We start from the raw sequence: 26,463 nt of genomic DNA on the forward strand, positions 1-26,463 counted from the left end.
ATTCACTGTTATTGCAAATCTACATAATGTTTTATACTAAATAGCAAATGATGTAGTAAAAATTATTTGCACTAGCTGTATTTAGTTGATTTGTAATGTTTCCTACAGTATTAACTCCTTCCTGACATCTGCCGTAATAGTACGGTGCTGCCGGCAAGGACTTCCCGCAAATCGCTGTACTATTACAGCAGCTGCATGGTGCGCGCACAGAACCTGTGTGCGCACCTTGTGCTGCGGGTGTCAGCCATATGTTACGGCTGACAATGCCCCATAACACCCTCAGTCGGAACCGGGTCCGATCGCAGGTGCTAACCCCTGAGATGCCGGTGGTCAACATGACCACCGGCATCTCCGGGGTTTCAATATAATGTGGTGCCGATCGGCACCCCCCGCGCCGGTTTCGGGGGGGGGGGGGGGGCGGTGTTCGTAGGGGGCAGCCCGGGGTCTGATTAGTGACCCCGGGTCTGCCCCATGCCGTCCTCATACCTGGTTGATCCTGCCGTAAAGGAAGCTGTCAGCCTGTGCGTCTACACAGGCTGACAGCTTCCTATACTATGCAATAGACATATTGTCAAGTCTGAGAACATGAATTAAGATTCTTATACTTTATATTGTATGTTATGTCATAGAAATACTAATTTTTCCTCAACGTTAAATAGCTCTGAGACAAAGGATCTTAAAACCAAGATGGAGCTTATATCCTGTCTTTCATGCCTCGTGGCAGAAGTCTTCAGGTTACAGCAAGGAGGTGCCCAGCTGGATGTCAGAGGTCTGGAGCCAATGAGAGATGGACACCACTCAGGAATGCCAAAGGATGCAGTAATCCCTCCTTTCCTTTGTTGTATAAGTGTGTGAACTTTGAATAAACGTCAGCAATGCAGAGCTGAGCTAAGGGGGCTAAGCATGGCTGGTGTGATACGGAAATTCAGTGTCTGTGTCATTATTAGTAGTTTAAACATGCTCATTAATTTGGACTGACTGATCCAGGATATAGTCTATTATGACCACAACAATTGGTGCCCCGTGTGAGGACTACACAGAAGGAGATCCAGAGAGGCTTTTGACCTGCACAGGTTGCCTTATTGAACCCCGTCATTTTCCGAGGAGGGTCCGCAACCTCAGCTAATCACGGTGAGTTTACATACATATATATATATATATATATATATATATATATATATTATATACACTCGCTGTGAATCGGGAAATGATGGTTAGTAGATATGGTGGTTATGACGGGTCGGATGCCTGAAGCCCATAAGGGACGGGCTTCTGGAACTCTCCTCTGGTAGGTAATAAGGACTGAGCATTGCTTTTTTTTTTTTTTTTTCTGGGTCCCATGTGGCTCAGTCAGAGTTCTTAATAGACTTTCTCAACTTTCAGGTTCAGTCCATCTAAGTGAAGTGAGATAGTTGGAAGCTGTCTGTTTATTTAGAAAAGGTGTTGCGTTTCATGCCATAACATATTACTGGATGGGGGCTGTTAGTCCGAGAAAGGAAAGAAAACAGACGTCCATTGGACTCTTATAGTACATTAAGCCAGTTAGTGGCTAAGAGATAGGGGGCAAGATAGTTTTATAGTCAGGTTGGGGACCAGGCGGCAAGATCCTTTAGCCAGAAGGGGATCTTGTGCGCGACTGTAAAGCCTGACACTGGTGGGCAGCTGCACCAGGTGTCGTATCTCATAGTAATCATGTTATGGCGTTTAAGCGTAAACATACTTTGCCCAGTGAGGCACAGACGGCAGTGGAATTGGTTAAGGTTGGAGAGGGAAAGAAGTATGTGTTGGACGCAAGTCGCCTGTTTAAGTTAACTGGCTTGCCGTCCAATGGTAGATTGCAGTCTAGCCTGTGGAAAGATCAGCTTGCCACAGGACGGGGAATGTTGGAAGATAAGGGCTTATTAGAAGCCATGCAAGCTCATTACAGAGTCGCAAGGGCTCTACAAGTGAAGGATATGTAGAAGTGAAAGGTGAGGGAAGAGATGAAAGTGCTGAAATGCTGTTTGGCTGTCTAAAAACTGATGATGGAAAGAATATGTCTGAGAATAGAGGCGTAGTGAGAGACAATAGAATGTTACAAGGCACAGCATGGTTTATATGTGCGCTGCCACCCTACAATGGTGCCGAGGCTAGTGGGGGATGGGTGGACTTGTGATGTATGTGGGGTGCAGAACCCTTTTTGGCGGGAAAATTGTACAGCCTGTGGTGCTCCCCACCCATCCTCTATTATTCTGTTATGGATTTTCACCTAATGATGAAGTGGGGCAGTGACCACTTCCTGCGGCGGCCATATGCCTTAGCAAGTGAGGTTGTAGTCAGTCCAATGGACAGCTGCTGCTATCAGAGAGAATAGAGGCGTAGTGAGAGACAATAGAATGTTACAAGGCACAGCATGGTTTATAGGTGCGTGTGCTATAGCAAAAGAAGGATTTCTGGGAGTTGAATGTGAGGATGAGTAACTTTAAAAGCAAATGCAAAGAATCTGATACAGTGCCAAGAGAAATAATCCCTTGTAAAACTAGTGATAAGTTCAGCTATAAAAGACCTCACTGTATACCACTATTATGATGTTTAGAGGATTATACGTTTAAACTTTGTTTGGGATCTAGTAAAGAAAATTGTAAAAGTCTGGTAAATTTCCCTTAAGGTAACTTCAAGTATAGTTTAAGAGGTTCTGAACATCTGTGGTAATGACTAAAGTGGGGTTTGTGATGAGAATATTCAAAAAGTTGCATGAAAAATATTGTGTAATTTTGGTGTCAGTACTAACTGCTATCTGTTTGAATTGTGTTCGTATAATTCCCTGGATTTCAAACTGACTGCCAAGAGCTTCAAGAAGGCGCAGAGGAGTCGAAACTTGGCTTTGTTCCAGCACCAGAGTTACAGTCCTTATCATATCTATTGTGTGCAAAGGAACATGGTTGGGCACAAAAAAAGGGTTAATCTCAGTGAAATATACTGACAATGGATATACAGGGATATCCAAGCATATGATGGTTATGTTATATTGTTTCGTTTGTTATTGTCATTTAAACTGTTGCATCTATAAAAGAGCACAAAGGTGGCGATTAAAAGTTTTGAATCTTTATAGCGTGGGTATGGGAGGTCACGCAGGGGGAGCTGGTCATGCAGGGGGAGCTGGCCACTCGCCCTTCGTCGCCTTCGCAATCCACATATTGGGGTTTTATCCCAATTTGAAATTTTTGTGTAAGAAGTTCAGGGAACAAAGGATATTCTGATTTTTGTTTGTGTCCATGTTCAATGGTTATGTGTTAAACTTATGTTGTAACTTTATATTGTGCCATGTTATGTTAATTATGCTAATCACACCTTTCTTCGTTTATACAGTATAGGTGTGGATATATACTGTTGAGACATTCACTATCCGCCATTAAGGATTTGGTATTGTTCCACAATGGAACGCAGGAGGAAGGGTGTCGCCCTAGTGTTCGCCATCTTTGATTTTAACACTGGACCTGTCTCAGACATACACAGTATACTCTGTTACATTCTGTGTTATTTTGTGATGAACCATGCTCTTATAAATCAGGATTGTTCCCCATTGTAGGATAACGGTTATGAAAATTTAAAAAGGTGTCCCAAGTTTTGAAATTTAAAAGTGTGTATGCTGATTGATAAAAAAAAAAAATGTAGAGCAGATTACTTTTTAAAACCAAAACATCATTACAAAAATAAAGAGGGGAAAATTTTGTTCTATACTAAGTGAATTAGAAGCCACCCCCATATCTGCTGTGTAATGTTCTTTGTGTATAATTGTGTTATGTGATCAGGAGACTGATTTGATCCTTTGTTCAGTGTTTCTGCCTTCTCTGCTGATGAGATTGTATGAATGTGTCTGTTCCTTTAAGAAGTGTGCATTAGAGCTTGCTGAATCCTGTAGTCCTATGCACTCACAGAGGGAGGGGGGCACAGCCATGTGTGGGCTGTGTAGCTGCTTGCATGAGAAGACACTGCTAACAAAGGGGGTCGTAAATCTTGCATTGCAGACAGAGATAACAGTGGCTGTAGTGTCTTCTCTATGGTTCCTAATGTAACCTTTCCACCCTGCTCTACAAGTCACTTCTGACTGGTTAATTATTAGGCCCTGAGTTGTTTGTTTTCTAGCACGTCCCATCCTGTTTATTACTGTTTGTAGCTGTTAACAATAGGTTCAAGGGGGGAGTGACTGACATATATAAGTATTTTCTGATGATAATATAGAACGTGATTGTATGTTACAAGAGACTGTTGGTTATTTGAATGATGAACCTATTGTTAACTTTGATTTTTTTGAGTTCTTTGCAGATCTGATGTTTCTTGATTTGGGAAGATGGTGGATCCTGCATCAGATATGCCACAGTCTCCGTATATGAGGTAAACCAAGCATAAGGAGACCTATTCTGGGACTCTACGGGTCTCAGCTGAACTTGAAACCATCACTGGAATATGGTACAATGTCTAAGGGTAGGTGTTTGATATAGTAGAATTATGGTCCGATCTGGAGGGCAAGAACTTTTTGTGTGATGGAGACTCTGCGGCTGCTCATAGGTGGGTATAGTCAAACTCATGGCACACACCAAGGCTGATAGGAAAGAAAGTAGGGTAACGTGGGCAGACACTGCCATTAGCCCAGCTGCATAAGCCTAGGGGACATGTAACTACAGGGGTCACCATCCTAGACCCAAACCTTTTTAGCTCTCTTTTCAGGTTTTACGACACTGATGCACCGAAAATGGTCCAGGAGGAGAGGAGACTTGGAAAGAGGATGTACAAGTCCTGGTGTCCAGTGGTAAGAGAGTATGTACTGAGAACATCGTTCCCATTTATGGCATAAGCAGCTTTGTGAAGGTAGACCATGTCCATTCTTATTTTTATACATGCTTTATACTGCTTAAGAAATTATATTTTTCTTTGTGCAACGTTTATACATTAAGATGGCGCCCGTATCCAGTACCGCACCCAGATGCTGACGCACACGATCGTCATGTGGTTTACAAGAAAGACAGTATCATTTCTCTGGAAATCGAAAGCTAAGAGATGTTGAAATTTAAGAGCCAATGACTGATCGCCAGTGTATTCGGATACAAGACGTATAGGCTTGCAGCCTGCCGTTATCTTATCTTTCTTGCATTCCTGTATAAAAACTGTAACTTCCTCAATAAACCTCAGTACTGTGTGAGCGCCCAGTTGCATGGACTGAGATTGAAACTGCATCAATGTCAGTGTTTATCTTTGTCAGCGCGCACATGCATGATTGATTTGGAGCAGGTGACTGACCACTGGAAGTGACCCGTATTCTGGCGGAGGTCACTACCTCAACAGCTTCTTACTAAGTGTACTGTTTAGAAGTAGCCATGTGTGACCTGGTGAGCGGAGGATGGGCAGCTGCAGGATCTAACATCACTACAGTCGGATATATATATATGTAAGCCCATATGGCATGCGTTAGGCCAAAGAGTCAGGCCTGAAGCCCTTGTACCTGTTCCAGGGATTGCAGGTTAAGTATTATGCTGTTACTAAAGGTGAGACGGTATGAGTAAGTGTTTGTGATGGTTTTCTTCACCAGATATGCCCCAGACCATCCTGAAAGGAGATAACTACACACAGACGGGACTGCAGATAGACGGCTACTGAAAGATGTAGTGTGAGTAAGTTCCCCGAGACCATCAAAGTGCTAATGGAACTTGCCATACGGGTGATAAAGAAAATGCTATATTATGGGTATATAATAAGTGTTTCTTACACCTATGCAGTTCCCAGAGTATAGGAAAGTATTTATCACTTGTCGCATGTATTTGTTTCCTCAGTGAGGTACATTCTAGACAGGAGAAATTAGCCTTAGTCCTATATTTGGGTTGGATTTTTCACAATTATTTCAGATTTAATATGATCTGCTGACTGACTATGTGACGAATTATCAAAAGCATGTGATTAATTTATATTCTTGAGTTTTCCCCCTTCCCTCCAGAGTCTGAGTCAGTGAGAGGAACTTATGAACTAAAACCCAAAGATTGGATGGTGATAAAGAGATGAGATATGAGATCTTGAGAGGAGAAATATCAAGGACTGTTGGATGAATCTGCACTTATGTTCCTGTTACGGTTTATGCAACATAGAGACTGATCCTGTTAGTGATATTAATCTGTGTATTCCCGTGTCTAAAGGGGATGATAACTGAGGCTGTGGATTTAGACAATGAGACCTGAGACTGTCATACACTTTTATTGTCTCAATATCAATGTGAAAGCTTCTCCCAGGGAAGATGCTGGGTTGTTTTAGGGACAGCTAGGATCTGACCTTCCTATGTGAAAGCCCTTTAAGTGGGAGCTTATCTGCAATGGATAAGTTGTCACCCAAGAGGTGAAGAGGAGCGAAGCACATTGGAACAGATCAGTAGGTTTACAGGCTTAGGGGAAAAATTAGTATTTAGGGGGGAATGTTAAGTCTGAGAACATGAAGAAATACAAATTTTTCCTTACACTAAGTGCCTATAGTATTGAACAAATGACTTTGAATCCAAGATGGAGCTTATTTCCTGTTTGTATGTACAAAAATACGGAAATCGCTCTACCTTGAACGTTGTTCAGATGGCATCATATGGCGCGGGGTGCACGGAACATCCGACCATTAGAATGGAATCCAATTGAAGAAACGATGATAAAAATCCAGCACGCCCAATAGTTGAAAAATAAAATATAACCTTTACTTCATAGTGGTTAAAAACAGAAAAAGCTCCTTAGAGCTCCTTAGAAACTCACTTTTTCGATTCTCGAAACGCGTAGGCTGTTTTATTCCAGATCCATGCTCTAAGGAGCTTTTTCTGTTTTTAACCACTATGAAGTAAAGGTTATATTTTATTTTTCAACTATTGGGCGTGCTGGATTTTTTATCATCGTTTCTTATTTCCTGTTTGCCATGCCTCTGGTGGAATTCTTTAGGTCAGAGGAGGTGGTGCCCAGCCGGATGTCAGAGGTCTGAAGCCAATGAGAGATGGACAACACTCAGGAATGCCAAAGATTCATTAACTCCTCCTTGCTTTGTCTCTTAAGTGTGTGTGTGTGTGTGTGTGTGTGTTTTGAATAAACGTCAGCAATGCTGCTTGTAAGGACTGAAGAGAGCATCTAGCTGGCATTGAAACGGAACTCTGTGTCTGTCTCATTTTTGGCAATTGTGCACAAATATGCTCATTAATTTGGACTGACTGATTGATCCAGGATATAGTCAATACGAAAACTTCAGGCTGTGTGTGAGCAAGAGGAGGAAAGGGGGTGCAGGCTGTGTGTGAGCAAGAGGGGTGGAGGGGGTGCAGGCTGTGTGTGAGCAAGAGGGGGGAGGGGGTGCAGGCTGTGTGTGAGCAAGAGGGGGGAGGGGGTGCAGGCTGAATGTGAGCAAGAGGGGGAGGGGTGCAGGCTGTGTGTGAGCAAAATGGGGGAAATGAGCATGCTGGCTTTGTGTGAGCAAAATGGGGGAGCAAGCTGTGTTTGAGCAAGAGAGTGACTTGGGGGCATAGGCTGTGTGTGTAAAAGGTGGGGGGGATGAGGGGTTCAGGCTGTGTATAAGCAAGAAGGTGATGCGCGGTTGCATGCTCTTGCTTACGCTGGGTTCACACTAGCACCCGGATTCTGTTTTCCCGATGTCCGGCCGTGAGCACCAGTGAGCGTTTTATGCTCTCCGCCGTGAAACCGTTTTTTTTTCCAACCGGACACAGAGTACTGCATGTCCGACTCTGTGTCTGGTTTAAAAAAAACTGTTTTGTGGCGGAGAGCATAAAACGCTTACCGGCGCTCACAGCCGGACATCTTTCAAACCCATTCAAATGAATAAGTATGAAAGAGTCCTGCAGGTTTCAGTTTCCGGTTCTGTTTTGTGCAGGAAACGGAAACCTGCAGAACGGAGACCGGGCGCAGATGTGAACGAGCCCTTACACACAGCCTGCACCCCACCCCCTCTTGCTCTCACACATCTCGCACCCCCATTCGCCCCTCTTGCTCGTGCACAGCATGCTCCCCCATGTACCCCTCTTGGCTGCACTCAGCCTACATCCCTCTACGTCACCCTTTTCCTCACACACAGTCTATACTCCCATGGACACAGCCTGCACCCCACATTCCATCTTTTTGCTCACAGTCTACACCCTCCACATCACCCTCTTGCTCACACACAACTTGCACCCCCGTTCACCCCTCTTGCTTACACACAGCCAGGGGCAAGTGGGGTTGCAGGCTGTGTGTGAGCAAGAGAGGGCGTGGAGGAGCACTTTGTGTGAGAAATAAAGGGGGATGTACAGGATGCTTGAGAAATAAAGAGATGGGGTGCAGGCTGCGCAAGATGGAGAATTGGTGTTGCAGCCTGCGTGATAAAAGGGGTACATTAAGGGTATAGTTGTGTGTATGAGAAAGGGACATGGGGTTCAAGCTGTGTGAGAGGGAGAGGTGCAGGATGTGTGACACATTGGTCAGTCTCATGAAGGGAACACTTAACATATGGGGGGATTTATTCATTGTTTTACATGGGGCTTGTGTCTCTGCTGTCACATCAAATTCCTGAATGTCCGTTTTTTTTTTTTTTTTTTAATAAATACACTTGACTAAAAGTAAACCTCAAAACAATGTTTAACTAGTTTTTTGTTTTATAGGTTTATGTGAGATTTCAATGGTGAGATCTCAATCTCAAACATCTAGAGCCGCAGTCACTATTCTGCTGTATATCAGTCTTATACTCCAGTTACAGCCAGTTGTGCTACATTTCATATGTAGCAGGGTTCAGCACACACTCAGCTCTGCTGCATCTGTGGGTGTAGCAGAGCACAGCGTGCGCTCAATGCTGCTACATCGAAGATCGGACCAGAATGGAGACTGCTGTGGACCAATCTTAGACTCCGCCTCCTCCGGCAGAACCAGTGTTGATTGGCCAAATGCTGTATTCTGTATGGCATTCGGCTAATCAACGCTGGTCAATGCATTCCTATGGGAAAAAGTCAGCTTGCGCATATCGCAAACTGACCGGGATCCCGACCAGATAGAGCCCCAAAGAGCTGTGTGAGTAACATTCCCACGTAAATAAAGCTAATCGCTAGCTAACTCTGCCAGTACATCTGTTCCTGTCTCAGTCACATAGTTCAGTCTCTCATGACCCGGATATTAAATCCACTATTTGTATAAAGTGGAGGTCACCTGATTTAGCCAGCCAATTACTTTTTCCGATTTATTTATTTTTTCGATGCCTATGTTGTCGTAGTTCCTTTCCCACCTCCCCTGCGCAGTTATTGGTGCAAAAAAAAGCGCCAGGGAAGGTGGGAGGGGAATTGAATTTTTAGTGAGTTTGCCACGTGGAATCAAACATCTCAAACAGCCTGATATCCGATTGAACATGTACTCGGTCGAACGCTGTTCGCTCATCTCTAGTTATCCGCCTTTTGGCGCAAGTTCTCCATGCATTCTCTGCTTTCCCCTGCCCCGACAACTTTAGAGAGCTTGTTGGGAAAGACTGAGGCCCCTTCACTACGTCAGACCCTGGGAGACAGTCTTGGGAACTCACCTCTCTGCTGCTGATTGGGACCGCTGCTTCCTCCTTTTCGCACAAGCTGCCCTTACCATTTAGTGCTCAGGAGAAAAATTTTAAAATACTCTCCTGATGGTACCGGTGTCCGACCCTCCTTCACAAGTTTTATCCCTTGGTCTCTGACCTGTGTTGGCGCTGTGGCTCTGTGGAAGGTAATCTTCACATCTGGTAGGATTGCGGGGAGATTCAACCCTTCTGGCTAGCTGTGTTCTCTCTCTCTACGGCAAGGTTACTGGCTGCTTGGTAACTCCATCCCCGCAAGTGGCTCTCCTTTCCCTTATCCCTGGTAAACTCTTGGAAGTGAAGAGTGATCTTCTGCGACACTTCCTCACGGCTGCCAGGACGATTATTCCCCACTGCTGGCGTAGTTCCACTCCTTCCTCCGTTCTGGAATGGCTGCAGGAATTTCTCCTCATTTGTAGAATGGAGTTCCTGGTGGCAGGGGACTCACCTAACCCTTCCAAATTTAAAACCCTCTGGCGGCCATGGGTGGTGTTCCAGGAGTCGTCAGAGTTTTCTTCCCTGTTCGGCTGATTTTTCTCCTCTGTTGGTTCAAGCCCTTAAGGCCTGACCCCTTCTTTTAACTTTACTTGGCCTTGCTCATGACCATATTTGTCTCTTGTTCAGTTTTCCTTTCCTCCCTTTTGTCTGTGTCGACTGTGTTCCACCTTGTCCGTACCCCTCTGCTTTGTTACTTGTCGGGGGCTTTGCCCCTGTGTTCCTTAGTGAGTTTTTGTCACAGTTCTTGCCGCACACCCGATTTGACCAGGGGTTTCCCTTGGACACTTGCCTTGTACTGTGGCCCTGTGAGGCCTTTATTATTGTTTATGGGGCGTACCTTTCTCTTCTCTGTTGTTTTGCACTTGTTTTGTATGATTATTCCTTTTGAAAAATTTCCTAATAAAAAATTATTACACCTATTCTTCAGCGTTATTAGGATGAAATTTGGGCAATATTTTATTATAAAGTACTGTATAAAAAATAAAGCAATATTCCCAACATTTGTTTTTTTTTTTTTTTAATTTTATTAAATTATTTTTTTTATTCATTTTTGCAGTTTGTACATTTGTCTGTTATTTGAGTTATTTTTTTCATGAGTAAATATAGCTGTTCTGTAAGTGGCCTTTGCTTTTGTATACTATATGGATATTCTTTTATTAGTGATAGTATAAGTGGAAGGCTGTATCCGCCTCAAAATCCTGATCAAAAAGACGACTCCCATTGAAATCAGTGGGAGTCAGTCAGTGTTTTTTTCCGGGAACCGTTTATTCCAACTCCTGGAAAAAAGAACAGACATGCTCATTCTTCATTCGCAGATAGGCCTGAAGACCCTCCCTCCTCCTGACTAGGCCCATTCAAAAAACCCTGAGTGAACCCAGCCTTACTATTAGTGGGGGAAAAAAAGCTAGCGGAACCCATTGAAATCAATGGGAGGCTTTTATCAACGTGGAAAATTCAGCACTAAATGAAGCGCTATGTTACTCTGTGTGAATGGACCCGAAGTCTGCCTTTTTCAGAAACTATAATAGGATTCATCAGATGTCCAATTTTTGACAATGGGGTTCTTAGGCCTTTGTTTGTGTCTGCAATTTTTGGGGTTCATTTGTGTCCATTTTTTCATTCTTCTCCTCCTCCAACAGATCAGAAGAATTGCCTTCCTGCTGCAGATGTGAACGTGGCCTAAACCATACACTAATAACATTGTAGAATTATCATCTGTACATATTCATTATTTTGTGTGTGAGGGAGAGAAGTGGGGTGAGAGAGAGCTCTATGAAGAAGGTGAATGATGGCGTCATCTACCCCAATGCCCGGCCGATAGGAAAACTGGAGGGGGTCCAGAGCGGAGCTCACTAGGGGGCGTAGGTGTGTCAGGACCAGTCTCTCTAGGACCTTCATCAGGTAAAATGTCAGTGCTACTGGTCGGTAGTCATTGTAGCCCATCGGGTTGGGTCTCTTTGGGACTGGTACCACACAAGATGTTTTCCACAGTTGAGGTACCACTCCCAGCTTTAGACTCATATTGTACATGTGCGTAATAATACCACACAGCTGGTCACTGCAGATTTTAAGAACTCTTGCGCTTATACCATCAGGTCCTCCCGCTTTGTCTGCTCTAATCTTCTTCATTTCCTTACACACTAGAGACTCCTGCAGGATCAGATATTCAGATTGCAGTTGACCGCAATAATCAATGATTAAAACCAGTAGAAAGATTGGCCTTTTTTTTTTTTCCCTGAGATTGGTAAAATTTGGGATTGCCATAAAACATGCACCAAATCTCCAGATGGTGTCATACAATGAAGATTCTTGTTTAATACTCCAGGAATGTAAACGTTTGGGAATAAAGTGAATATAAAATATATACATTTGTTATGAGGGACGTGAAGGGTTATGTGTAATGTTACAAATTGATTTTAAGGCCAATATCCAATCCAATGTCAAAACGGGATCATTTCCCTTCAATTTTTGAAATCCTGTAATTTAGGACTCCTAGGAACCCATCCATAAAACATAGTGTATAACACTGTCAGGGCTCCAAGGAACCTATCTATAAAACATAGTGTATGACACTCTCAGGGCTACTAGAAACGTTCTAGCTCCCTAAAGTAAACACAGCCTAAGTTACAGTATGTTAAAGTGAAACGTGACATTATTATACTCTGGAGTCTCTTCAGATCTCAGAGTATAATAGGTGGAGACCCAGGAGAGGCATAGCTCCCAACCATCCCCGATCCAGCAGGACCATACTGATTTTAAACTGATGTCCTCCTGTCCCGAACAACTTACGGCTTGTCCCGCTATGTTCCGGAAGTGTTTTGCTTGTTAAACTGTGCCCTGAGCCACCGTCTCTTATCCCAGAGTAAAGGCTAAATACTATACTCAGTAAGGACCTTCTGACGTCAGACAATCACATGCTATTTTCTTGTCATGTGACTGGCAAGGCATATATTAGCTTGTAAGAAGATCCTTCCACATGAAGAAAAGTTGTATCCCATGCAATGGAGGAATGCGGAGAGATGTGGGGTGTAGGGGGGGAGATGAGCCGCTGAGATGTGGATTGAAGGGGGGAGATGTGGGGTGCAGGGTGTACCCAAAGAGAAATGGATGTGAATATGCAGAGTCAACTTAGAAGTGGGTGGAGTTAAGTTTGTCATGGTGCACATAGCGCGCCCATTTCTTGTCCCTCTTTCTGTTCTTTAAAGAGGACCTTTCACCGATTTGGGCACAGGTATTTCTATATACTGCGGGAAAGCCGACAGTGCTTTCCCTATCTGTGCCCCGGATAAAGAGCTATCGGTGCTGGTACCGTAGCTCTATACAGTCAGAAGGGTGTTCCTGACAGTCAGTTAGGGATGCTCTTCTTCACAGCAGTGCTTATCGCGCTGTACAGTGTGAGTGGGGAGGAACGCCCCCTCCACTCCTGATAATACTCGTCTATGGACGAGTACTGTGATCAGAGGGAGGGGGCATTCCTCCACGCTCACACTGTACAGCGCTATAGGCGCTGCTGTGAAGAAGGGCGTCCCTAACTGACTGTCAGGAACACCCTTCTGACAACCTTCTACGGCACCGGCACCGATAGCTCTATACCCGTGGCACAGATCAGGAAAGCCAACAGTGCGCTGAATTCAGCAGTATATAGAACTGCCTGTGCCCCAAACCATGAAAGGTCCTCTTTAACTGTTGGGAGATATGAGGAGGTGTAAAAAAAAAAAAACCATTCTTACTGACCTTGTGTTACCTGGGGTAGAGGTCTCTGACCTGTGTCTAACCAGCTGCGGTAAAACTACTTCTCATAAAATGCCCTGGCAGTATAAGGCAAGAGCTAGAATGTCACAGGTAGGAGACCATTTATATTAAAGAGAATAAACCCTCTGATATTGAGTAACCATATCATTCCCTCACACAGACCTTCAGAATTCCTCCAGGAAAATTTACAAACAAAAATCTAAATATTCAAGAATATATTTCAGCTTGTCAAATAATGACCCATCATCAAAACTGCTATAAAACTTCTAAAAAAAAAAAACAAAACTTAAAAACTTTCTATCACTTTGATTCTTCCAACCCACAGAATACAGGTAACATATCTTTTGTACTGCGCAGTGAACACCATAAAGCTTATAAAAAATGGGGCAAATGCTGTTTTTTTTCTCATTTCACCCCATTCAGAATTTTTTCCAAGCTTCTCAGTATATCACACACAGTGTTAAATGGCGCCATACAGAAATAAGCCTCATATGGCTCTATGAATGGAAAAATAAAAATGTTATGACTTTTGGAAGGCGGGAAGTGGAAACCTGAAAATGCAAAATCAAAAAATGGCTGCAGCAAGTAGTTAAACTATCGCGTGTGGCAGCGCTGTTCAGTGGCGGGGGCTGCAGTCTATGTGCACACTTATTTTGTCTTATGATTAGACCTATTACTATTCCTCTATTCAGCAACCCCGAGTCTCCTGACTTGGAAACATTTCTTACATTTCACCAGGTCTAGTCTGGTTCCTTCTAGAGATGGGACCACTACTTATTGGCTGCCCTATATAGGCTGAGATTGACAGACCTTGGTCTGCAGAGATCCTACAATGTAATAGTATACAGGTAGAGACCTGGCAGCTCTATGTATCTGACAATTGTAGACTCGCATCACTTTATAACATTCATAGAAATGGCCAAATCTTGGATTTTTCTCCCCACAAGAATAATATGTAATCCACCTCTCAGGCCTGGTCCACATCTCACATCTCACGTTCTGTGAAGACATTACTGCAGCTCAGCTCATACAATGTCCACAGAACGGCAGAAATTTCATCACATTAAACATTTTACAAATTGAAACACAACACAAACTTATTTAAAATCTTTTATTTAAATCAGTCAGATAATGAGGTATTGGTTATATTTTTGCCAAAATTTGAAATTGTTCTTTAAAAACAAAGGGTGTAAAAAAATATTTTGGCAAAAACATGTAAGCTCGCAACCCACGTCAAGGGTCCTCATTTTTTTGCGAGTCCCTACACTAACTAACAAAGCAAACCAGTCTAACTAAATGGCAGTAAAGGAAACTAACAAGTGTTACAAACTATTCACATCCCTAAAAATAATTCCATTCTAGACTGTCTATAACTAGTTACATAGTAGATGAGGTTGTATGAAGACAATAGTCCATCAAGTCCAACCTATAACCCTACAGTCCCTACAGTGCTGATCCAGAGGAAGGCAAAAAACCCCACGAGGCTTATGGCAATTATTCAGGGAAAAAATTCCTTCCCGACTCCAATCTGGCAGTCAGTATAAGACCCTGGATCAACGTGTCCTTAAAATCTAGAATCCATAATCCAGAATATTATTCTGTTCTAGAAAGGCATCCAGGTCCTCTGAACTTGTCCAATGAATCCGCCATCACCACTTCATGGGGCAGAGACTCCATAGCCTCACTGCTCTTACTGTAAAGAATCCCCTTCTATGATGCTGGTGAAACCCTATATGGGTATATGTATATATGGGTATATGTGTATAAGGTATATGTATATGGGTTTACTATCAGAGGGATCTCCCTATATACAGGTATTATGTCACTAGAGAGAACGTTAGAAATTTCTTCCTGCTGAAATAAAATACAATAGATTAATAAATTATACACAAATGTTCAGCAAACCCCTCCCTATAGAAAAAAAAGTGATCCTGACAGCCGCCATTCCCCCTGGGGGGGCAGTGCAGGGACATTAAACACTTACTGCCAGGTCTCACCACAGATTCCAGCAGATCACAAGTAGGAATTTTCTAACGTGGAAGAAATCTAATAAAAATAATGTCCCCATGTCATAGACCTATATGAGACTGAAATAACCGAAATTAAAGAAAATCATAAAAATGTAAAAAAACAAACAAACCCCAATATTTCTGAACAATAAAGCAGTGAATTATATAAGCATTGAGTTCTATCTAGATTGTCCCATAAAATGTATCTGACACTGACTGGGGGTTACCTGTTTCCTTCTCACAAGACATGATGATGTGACCAGAGATCCTCCTTGCCAAGATTCTTCAGCATCTGAACATCATCTCCAGTTTTTTGACTCTCTGGAGTTTCTTCCATGGTCACTTGGGAAATGTCCTGAAGAGACTTGGTCACATGATAGAAAGAAAAAACTTGTAGTGTCACCAGAGCGATCTCTGCAGTTGGCAATGATATATTATGTCTTCCACTATAGTTGATAATTATATTGTAGTACTCACCACCAAGATCTTACAAGAATGACGGCCCCAGCAAGAAGCCTTAGGCGATCTCCACTTCAGCTCCGATATCTAGATGGTTTCCTGAATAGATGCTCATGAGCGGATTGCCGGGGCTTGCTGTGTTGTCTTCATCATCCGATATGACGATTACTTCACTTTCGTCGTCTTCTATAATGATAGCCTTTCATGGTGTGTGAATACGGTCCAAGACCACAGAATGTCTATCAGAGGGGTCTATGGCGAACAGTAAATTGAACATCGGTAACACTTGTATTGTCACAGTCTCCCAATTTCTAGGCAGCGGTGTAAGTCCTGAACTTTGCTGCCACTTTCTGAATCGCTGGTACATCCCGTCCTCTTCAGTGGCCCCCTCCCAGGGGTAATAACCTGTTAAAGCAACAAAGAGAAGAACTCCATAGGCCCAAGTGTCCACACTAGCACTTAAATCTAGATACTCACCGCTCTTCAAGTTGCATATTTCCGGGGCCATAAATGGAATGATGTGGGACATCATTGGGACGAGGCTGCCCGCATAACGTGTGAGTCCGAAGTCTCCCAACTTTATGAGATGGCACTCTGGGTCCATAAGGAAGACATTGTCGGGCTTTAGATCCCGGTGCACCAGACCTCTCATGTGCATAAATGACAGAGCACTTGAAATTTGGACAGCGCACCGCTTCAGACGATCTTCAGGCATCCCAACCTGCAGAAATCAGATGAGTATTATGAGATGTACGTATATACTACCATATATAATCACATATATAGGACTGTGGCAGAGATGATGATGTGGTTGGTGCAGCAGCAGGTCAATCTGTTACTGTCACAGCCATTTTGTATGAAACGTTGTAATGTTAGGAGAGTCTCCTCCACCTATTGTAGGGCTCAGTGTATTCCTAAGTGTCATGATGTCAGCCTATGTCACATCACATGCCTACCTCTAGCCTTTGCTATGTAACAGTATAGAAGAGGGATATTGTATGTAGGAGAACATATAAAGTAGGCTTTTCTTACCTGGTCTTTAATAAGCTCATGCATGGTTCCTGAAGGTGCCAGCTCCTGGGTCAGTATATAATGTTCAGGAGTTTCTATGAAGATGGGGTGGGTCCTGATAATGCTGGGGTGCTCAGAAAGACGGACTGACAACGACAGCTCAGAAAGGAACAGATTCCGATCCGCCCTCTCTTTTCTTTGAAGCTTTGCTGCCAGCAGAGTTCCTAAAATCCAAAAAGAGACATTTTATTATGACCGGTCTTTGATATGGTGGATCTCACTGATTTATTTGGGATCTGCCATCTATCAGATTTTTTTGTTGCAGATCTTGTAGAGGTTTTTGAGTCAAAGCCAAGAAAGTAATAGGAAATCTATAGGAAGCTCTTATATCTTCTGCTCAATCCACTCCTGGCTTTGCCTCAAAAAACACATCAAAATCTGCAGCAAAGACAGAAAACAAAAACCATAATTTGGAAGCATTCTTACTTTCAAGAAATTTTCTACACCTGCCTAAAATTTTAAATAATAGAGTATATTGCCGTCATTAGTCTACAGTACATGCAGAGTCTGATTGTGACCTTTCTCACTTACCTGTTCTGTAATCTTGAGCAAGTACCACTTGCCCATATGTCCCTTCTCCGAGCGTCTTTACTATGCAGAAGACTTCACAGATGTCCTGGACATGGAAAACGCTGATAACGTCCATTGTGATTCCTATAAAACAGAGACTCAACATTACTCTACAGGAATATACAGTATATGGAGGATTAGTATATGGTCATATATATAATATATATATATATATATATATATATATATATATATATATATATATATATATAGAGAGAGAGAGAGAGAGAGAGAGAGAGAGAGAGAGAGAGAGAGAGAGAGAGAGAGAGAGAGAGATTATACCGTGTGATGTATTTTTGTCAACTCACCTCCCCCAAAAATAGTAATAAAGTAAATACAGACATAAGTACCAATAAAAACTACATCTTACTCTGCAAATACAAAGCCCTTCCATATCTCCATCTATACAACAGTAAGAAAGTGAAAGGCATCAGAATACGGAGACCCCGGGAAATTGTTCAGTTTTTGAAAAATGACGTTTTATTTAGTAAAAGTGGTAAAACATAATAAACCAATATAAATAGGGAATCACCGTAATGGTAATGACCCGCCGGACAAAGCTGCCATGTCAGAACTTATCTGTACCCAAAATGGTGCCAAGTAACAGGATAACTTGTCATGCAAAGAACAAGCTGGCACATAGTTATGCTGACAAAGCAACAAGCAAAGATGGAAAATGGAACAAAGTCACCGACATGAACGTACAAACTACTCTTAGGGGTTACAGGAGATATAGCAGAGAAATATTTATCCCCATCTATAGGACCCCCCTCTACTCTCTAGAACTGGGATGTTTTACCCCCTCCCCATGTAAATAGAGTAAGGGGCACATTGTACATCCACCATTACATATAGGATGGGAGTATAACATGGTAGGGATCGGTGGGGGTTTCAGCAGTCAGACCCCACAAAGCTATTTCTGCCCTAGTATATGGATAAGGAATAAATATCCCCTGGAATAAACATCTCACAACCACATTTGTGCCATTGGACATTAGAATCTATGGCTGATAACTAAAAGGGTAATGATCATGTTCTAGTCAGAAGGCAACAAGACCCCAAACCTACTAGTAATGACCCCAAATCTATAAAGCATGGAGGAGCAGACTTACCTGGGTAGTGATGTGGGATGGATGAAGAGGTTCTCACGGCCAGTTGGTTGCAATAAGAAGGGTTGTTGGATTTTAGGAAAAATATCAGATCCAGTCAGTAAGATATAACAAGATGTGTCCACTGATGTCTTCTCCAGAGAGCAATTCTAGGAATAGCAATGAGACCAATTCTCCATCCCATCTTATAGCCAGGAGATTCTTAATGAAGTTGTGGTCACTCCCCCTTTATTAGCAATTGTATGGGGACATGTCTATTCAATTGGTATTTTGTGGCCTCATTAACACTTAACACTGGAGATTCTATTGTTATTCAGTTAGTTCAGGTGAAGTGTCTACAATCTATTCAGTGTATAGAGGTGTCATGGAGGTGCTAACCTGTCTATTGTTTGTTTACTGAATTGCTAATGTCATTTATTCTGTCATTACAACAACCCAAGTCTTTTCTATTCTCCTATGGCCTACACAGAAACTGGACCCTTGTATCACATTGTAATGTACATGTTCTATGCTGGGACATTGCATTGTCTCTCCGCTATTCAGGCCCAGCCTAGTATTATGTAGATGTTCTGGGACACAGGGACACATAATGTGTATATTTATGTTACTCTTCTATGTATTCTAGGGAAGGAGGAGATTTGTATTTGTAATTCTTTTTAATTTAACCTGTGTATGTGTATATATATATATATATATATATATATATATATATATATACACACACATACATAATCATACACACACACACACACTATTTATAACATACACTCACACACATTTATTACTAATATTTAGTTCAGTATTTATTAGACCCCCTAGGGGATTTAGGAGTCTTCAATAAGCTCCCGGCTGTCTTTGCAATCAATCACCAACCCACAATTTGGTTCTGGACAATCTTCCCTAAAATCACAGTGCTCATGTTCTGTCAGAAAAATGGTGCTTTGGTCAGCTCTGACAGGGGCTGCTCGCGGGTAATAGCACAACATTGTTGCTGTATAATACAATAGAGACCCGGCGCTTTGGTGGTTTCTCAGCTCCTGAGTCGTCAGTATAGTTAAAGACTCAACATCAGCCATAATAGGACGGTGGAGGTTGGGAAGGGGTTAAAACAGGCAAAATGATACCATAAGATTGGAATAATTTGGCAGAGTGAAGTGAAGGCTTATGTGTAATATTACAGAGAGATTTTAGGGCTAATATCTCATCTCTCTCTGTTACCTCCAATTTGTAAATGATGTGACCTGTGACCATTCTACACCCTCAGTCCCGGCTTCAATACAGAACAAATAATGTAATATCATTAAACATAGGATTTACTATCAAGTGTGAATATATAAGAAGTGCCAGCGCCCGCCATTACTGAGCAGGGGCCAAACCTCAGTATCAGGTTATACAGACGTCCATTTCATAAATTATTACTGCCAGGCTTTTCTGAATATTTATTAATATATAATTGAAGTGGATTTTCTTTTTCACTTTTTGTTACAAGGGTTAGTTTCCCAACAATGTCACCACATCCATCTTTTATATACCCGTCTATCTTTCCATCTCTCTATCTATCTATCTATCTATCTATCTATCTATCTATCTATCTATCTATCTATCTATCTATCTATCTATCTTTCCATCTCTCTATCTATCTATCCATCCATCATATACTAGAGATAGTACAGAAGTTGTCCGGGTGTAAAGGATTCTGCCAGAGGGAGGGAGATCACCGGGTTATTACTAAAAGCTTTAATATGTGATGAAACATAATGGGGGATGATCTATATCATTATGGTGAGCCCCCGTATGTCCCTGTAATATACCCTATAACTTTACCATAGACCCATTGTGTTAGAAATTGAATATTGGTGACAAGAGAGGCCTCGCTTCTTCCCTACTGAAAGTGGAATAATTCTTTCTTACAAAGTGACTCCATTGTAGGTAATACAGAAGTAATCCCAGCTTTATTCTTAAGGGTTAAAAAGGTAAAACAAAATCTTACACTCTAGACCAGACGACCTGTGGGGGGCGACACCACATAGAAAGGCCAATGTTTAGGGAGTGTAACTCAATTAGCCCAATTAGCATTACATTAGGATCTCACTAATTATCCTGTATGGCTCTAGACTGGTGTTTGTTGTTCATCTTGTATCTGGAAGTCCTACAACAACACAGACAAAGGATTAGTCCTTGACTTGGAGTCAGCCCCCATTCCAGACACCTCAACAGCAGCTTATACAGAGGTCAGTCTCAATATATTCTTCAGAAATTATTAATTCTCTCCTTTTGGAAATAATTTTCACTAAAATATAATTGAAGTCTATCTGACGACTACTGGTCTCTGACGTCCGGCCAATAGTAAAAATACAGCCAGCACATAGCGCTCCTTTGTATCTGCAGTATCCGACATGTATGACACTGGTGTAACTAGGATAATGTACGTAATGTCATATGTGGGTATAAACTGCTGTTTGGCCACATCCAGGCACAGAAGGGAATGAGCAATATTTGGTTTTTGGTGCAGATTTAGACATTTTAGCTTTTGGATGTCATGACACTTCTGCAGAGCTCCTGAAATGCCAGTAACCTGGAATCCCCTGATATGTGACCCCATTACACCCCCACTCCCCTCGCAAAGGAATTTATCTAAGAGTTGCTATAATGTATTCTCCAGAAAAGAATACGCAGCTGACTGAAAAGTGAAAATGGCAATTTTTCCAGGAATATCTATTTCCAATGCATAATATGTTGTGCCCGGCTTGTATCTTAGATGAAGGCTCCAAAAGCTGTTGTGCCAGGGATACCCACATAGTTTTTGGAGTGTGTTTCTGCTGACTCAAATTGGGTTACAATATATCGGGCACTGAAATAGCGTATCTCAGGAAAGATTGCAATTTTCCCTTTTGAATATCAGCTGCGCAATCATTTATGGGGTCACAAGTCTGCAAAATCCACTTTACTGGCAATTCAGGGCTCTGCATAAGTGGCATGACATCCGAAAACCAAAATGTGCTCCTAAAACCAAAATGGCGCTCCTTACCTTCTGTGCCTGGCTGTGCCCAAACAGCAGTTTATACCCACATATGGCATTAACTATGTTATCCTGGGTACACCAGTGTCATACATGCAGATGTGAAGGAGCAGTATGTGGCTTTTGTAGCGTAGATTTAGATTGTTGGATTTTGGACACCATGTCATATTTGCAGAGACCCTAAAATTGCCCCTACAAAATGGGGTCACTTCTTGGAGAATTCCAACTTACTGGCACCTCCAGGGCTCTTCAAAAACAACATGATATCCAGAAAGTACCCCTAAAGCTAAAAAGTGCAGGGGTCCGTCACTTTTTTGGGGTTTCCACTGTATTGGTGCTCTAGGGGCTCTGCAGATGAGACATGGCGCCTGAAGACTATTCCAGTAAAATGTGATATTCAAATGCCAAGTGTCGCTCATCTTTTTCTGTGCGCTCCTGAGTGCCCAAACATCAGTTTACACCCCTGTGTGGGGTATTTGTGTGCTCGTGAGAAATTGTATAACAAACTATGAGATGTATTTTCTCCTTTAACCTTTTGCGAATGTGATATTTTATCCTTAAAATTAATAATAATGATAATAATAATAATAATTAATAATAAAAGTTCTAAATTTGACCACCATATTGTTATAATTCCTGTGAAATGCTTAAAGGGTTAACAAACTTCCCAAATGCTGTTTTTCACTATAGGGTAGACACTCATATGCAAATATCACTGAGGGGGAGGGGCTATAAAACTTAGCTTTTAGTAATAAAAAGTAAAATAAAGTCTCCCAATAATACATATATGTATATGAAGCGTGACGATAGTTTAGTGTCATAACCATGTCCTATAAATAAAGCAATGGCAAAGCAGAACACGGGCCCAGATGTAATGTCTGTGCAAATACTGGGAGCCTTGAGGTGATGGCCTCCCAATAACTCTGTGCAGATTCCAGTATCACCTACAAACAATTCTGTATTTAGCCCATGTTTATAGACCTTATCTTACATGTGAATAAGAGAGTAAATCTACAAGGAGTTACTGCATCACTAAGTAGGTGAGAAAGATTCAGCAAGTAACACCTGTAAGGATCTGTGTGTATACACTGCACTGCTGGCTGCCAACTAATGTATAGCCTGCAGTTACTTACACCCCCCTGGATAATAGGAGAGGGATTAGGCAAAGCATACACATGACAATGTGCTAAACACTCCCAAAACTGACCCCTACTCGTGTCACCACTATTGTCTAGGGATCATCAGGAGGTCAGTATAAATCGTAAAAGGAACAAACAAAAAAAAAAGATAAATTTTAGTGCCTGTGACCCCAAATGCTGTTTTGTATAATTTGAGGGGCGCAGTTTTAGAAATGTGGTGATTTATAGGAGTTTCTAATATATCGGCCTTCAGAATCCTCTTCAGAACTGAAGTGGTCCCTAAATAATGAGTTTGGGAAATGTTCTTGTAAATCTGGAAAAATCGCTGTTACACTTATAAGCTTTATAATGTCCAAAATAAATTAAAGGCCGATTAACCGCTTCCCGACCAGCCACTGCAGATTAACGTCAGTGCGGCTTGGGCTCTGTGCCGTGCGGACGTTAATTAACGGCCCCTTCTAAAATGGGGATCGGGTCTCCCCAAGGGTCAGGAGCTCCGTGGACCAAGCGCTAATAGCTGCTGAGGTCCACGGAGACATGATCAGGACCTGATAGATTCATGTTCCGATCATGTAGTGGCCATGTCAGGGAAAGTTTGTTGCAGTAAGTGTAAGTATCTTCTGCAGCCTGGGGTCTGGCCAGTGACCCCAGGCTGCTAAGAGCCCCCAGTACCTGGTTGATCCTGCCGGGTATTGAGGAAGCCAGCCGATGCCTCTGCACTGTATTGCAAGTCTATAGTATAGAGCCACTGATCCTCTCTGATCGCTGGTTCTAGTGTCCTTATAGGACAAATAAAAAATGTTAAAAAATAAAGTGTCTAAAAAATTTTTATATAGTTATAAAACCTCCAAAATTTTCTTTTCTTATATAAATTTTTTTTAAAAACACCAAAATATTAACAAAAAATACATATTTGGTATCATCGCGTCCGTAACAACCTGTACAATAAAATAAACAATATTTAACCTACACAATGAATATTGGGGGAAAAAAAAAAAACCTCGGCAAAAGTAATGATTTTTCGCCATCTCACCTTACAAAATATCCTATAAAAAGTGATCAAAAAGTCACATGTACCCCAAAACAGTCAAGTGAAAAATAAAAATGTTACGCCTCTCAGAAGATGGTGACGAAAAAATAATCGATTTACAGTCCTATGAAAAAGTTTGGGCACCCCCTATTAATCTTAATCATTTTTAGTTCTAAATATTTTGGTGTTTGCAGCAGCCATTTCAGTTTGATATATCTAATAACTGATGGACACAGTAATATTTCAGGATTTAAATGAGGTTTATTGTACTAACAGAAACTGTGCAATATGCATTAAACCAAAATTTGACCGGTGCAAAAGTATGGACACCTCAACAGAAAAGTGACATTAATATTTAGTAGATCCCCTTTTTGCCTCTAGTCTCTTCCTGTAGCTTTTAATCAGTTCCTGGATCCTGGATGAAGGATTTTGGACCATTCCTCTTTACAAAACAATTCAAGTTCAGTTCAGTTTGATGGTTGCCGAGCATGGACAGCCCGCTCTCAAATCATCCCACAGATGTTCAATGATATTCAGGTCTGGGAACTGGGATGGCCATTCCAGAACATTGTAATTGTTCCTCTGCATGAATGCCTGAGTCGATTTGGAGCGGTGTTTTGGATCATTGTCTTGCTGAAATATCCATCCCCGGTGTAACTTCAACTTCGTCACTGATTCTTGAACATTATTCTCAAGAATCTGCTGATACTGAGTGGAATCCATGCGACCCTCAACTTTAACAAGATTCCTGGTGCCAGCATTGGCCACACAGCCCCAAAGCATGATGGAACCTCCACCAAATTTTACAGTGGGTAGCAAGTGTTTCTCTTGGAATGCTGTTTTTTTTTTTAATGCCATGCATAATGCCTTTTTGTATGACCAAACAACTCAATCTTTGTTTCATCAGTCCCCGGACCGATCGGAGGCATTAACCCCTCTGGCGCCGCGTTCAAAGGCGTCGAAGGCGCCCTTTTCCTGGCGGCGCATGGGCGCCGCCATTTTGCCCGGGATCGCTGGCTCCTGGAGCATGCTCCAGGGCTGACGTCCCGTTGCCATGACAGCCGGGAGCCTTGTACAGGCTCCCAGGCTTGTCTGCAAATCCTCTCTTTTGCAGGCTGGTCTATGCAGCCTGCAAAAGAAAGGATGATTTTTTGCAATGCATTGCAATGCATTAGCATTGTAATGCATTGCATTAGTGATCAGACCCCCTGGGGTTCAACACCCCTAGGGGGTCTAATAAATGCAAAAAAAAAAAATTAAAGTAAAAAAAAAATATAAAAAAATATAAAAGTATTAAAAGTTCAAATCACCCCCCTTTCCCTAGAACACATATAAAAGTAGTTAAAAACTGTGAAACATATACATGTTAGCTATCCCCGCGTCCGAAATCGCCCGCTCTACAAATCTATAAAAATATTTTTCCTGTTCGGTAAACGCCGTAGCGGGAAAAATAGTCGAAAGTGCCAAACCGCCGTTTTTTCACTGTTTTGATTCTGATAAAAATTTGAATAAAAAGTGATCAAAGCAATAACATTTCCCGAAAATGGTAGAACTAAAAAGTACACACGGCTCGCACAGAAAGACGCCCTATGCATCCCCGTACACTTACGTATAAAAAAGTTACGGCCGTCGGAATATGGCGACTTTTAGAAAAAAAATTTTTTAACACAGTTTTGGAATTTTTTTTAGGGGTCAAAATGTAAATAAAACCATATAAATTTGGTATCCCTGGAACTTTACCGAAACACAGAATACAGGGGACATGTCATTTTGGCTACAGAGTGAACGCCGTGAAACCAAAGCCCGTAAGAGTCGCAGAAATGCATTTTTTCTTCAAATCTTTGGGGTTTGTTAGGTGCTCACTTTCATGGGGAAGTGCACAGGTTTTATTTGTTTTAATGCATATCAATAAAAGTTAAATCTTATTAATTTTCTTTGGGGGGGACACCCTTTTGAGTTTTCTTCAAATCCACCCCATTCTGAATTTTTTTCCTGCTTCCCAGTACATTATATAGAATAATTAATGGTGGCATCATGAAGAAAAATTTGTCCCGCAAAAATTAAGACCTCATATGGCTCTGGGAGCAGAGAAATAAAAAAAAGTTATGGGGTTTAGAAGGAGGGGAGTCAAAAACGAAAATCAAAAAATGCCATTGGCAGGAAGGGGTTAAAGGGGCTCTATCACCACAATTATGCTAATAGAGCCCCACATATGCTTGAATTGCCTTTAAAAAGGCTATTCAGGCATCGTAAATGTTATATTAAATCCCAATCCCATTTTTAAATAAAAGCATTAAAACATATATGCTAATCATACCTGAACGTGCATGATGGGCGGGGATAAACGATGCGACGTCAGCTTCGGGCACGCCTGCCTCTTCTGTCTTCTTGTGGTATCGCCCTCGGGTTCTGTGTATTCCGGCTTCTTCTCTTCAAAGCCCGTGCCTGCATAGTAGCGCTTCCCTCCGGAGTGCTACTGCGAAGGCTCACTTGCCATTTTACTTAATGGCAGTTCGCGAGTGAGCCTGCGCAGTAGCGTTCCGGAGGGAAGCGCTACTACGCAGGCGCGAGATTTGAAGAGAAGAAGCCGGAGGAAGACACAGAACCGGAGGGCGTTACTAAAAGAAGACAGAAGAGGCAGGCGTGCCCGAAGCTGACGTCACATCGTGCATCCCCGCCCATGGTACCGTATGTTTTAATGCTTTTATTTAAAAACGGGATCAGGATTTAATAGAACTAGAGA

General features: G+C 42.1%; 1 protein-coding gene across 1 annotated transcript; it reads right to left on the bottom strand.

The window, feature by feature from the left end:
- Positions 1–15,840: 15,840 nt before the first annotated feature.
- LOC142196942 (serine/threonine-protein kinase SBK1-like) lies at positions 15,841–19,783 on the bottom strand. Its single transcript, XM_075266915.1, has 7 exons — positions 19,751–19,783; positions 18,536–18,681; positions 17,794–17,825; positions 17,385–17,507; positions 16,815–17,017; positions 16,081–16,503; positions 15,841–15,981 (listed from the first exon to the last, which is right to left on the bottom strand). The coding sequence occupies exons 1-7, from the start codon at positions 19,781–19,783 to the stop codon at positions 15,841–15,843; spliced, it is 1,101 nt and encodes a 366-aa protein (XP_075123016.1).
- Positions 19,784–26,463: the final 6,680 nt, after the last annotated feature.

The sequence above is a fragment of the Leptodactylus fuscus genome, chromosome 3 (genome assembly GCF_031893055.1).
Source record: "Leptodactylus fuscus isolate aLepFus1 chromosome 3, aLepFus1.hap2, whole genome shotgun sequence".
NCBI classification, from domain to species: domain Eukaryota; kingdom Metazoa; phylum Chordata; class Amphibia; order Anura; family Leptodactylidae; genus Leptodactylus; species Leptodactylus fuscus.

Excerpts from the sequence above, each read along its gene's own strand:
- LOC142196942 (XM_075266915.1), bottom strand. The coding sequence starts at position 19,783 with ATGGTCACAGGTCACATCATTTACAAATTGGAG. Across the intron at positions 17,826-18,535 it reads CATCCCACATCACTACCCAG|ATGGAGATATGGAAGGGCTT; the intron begins GTAAGTCTGCTC and ends ACTGTTGTATAG. Across the intron at positions 15,982-16,080 it reads TGCCTAGAAATTGGGAGACT|GCTATCATTATAGAAGACGA; the intron begins GTGACAATACAA and ends ACACCATGAAAG.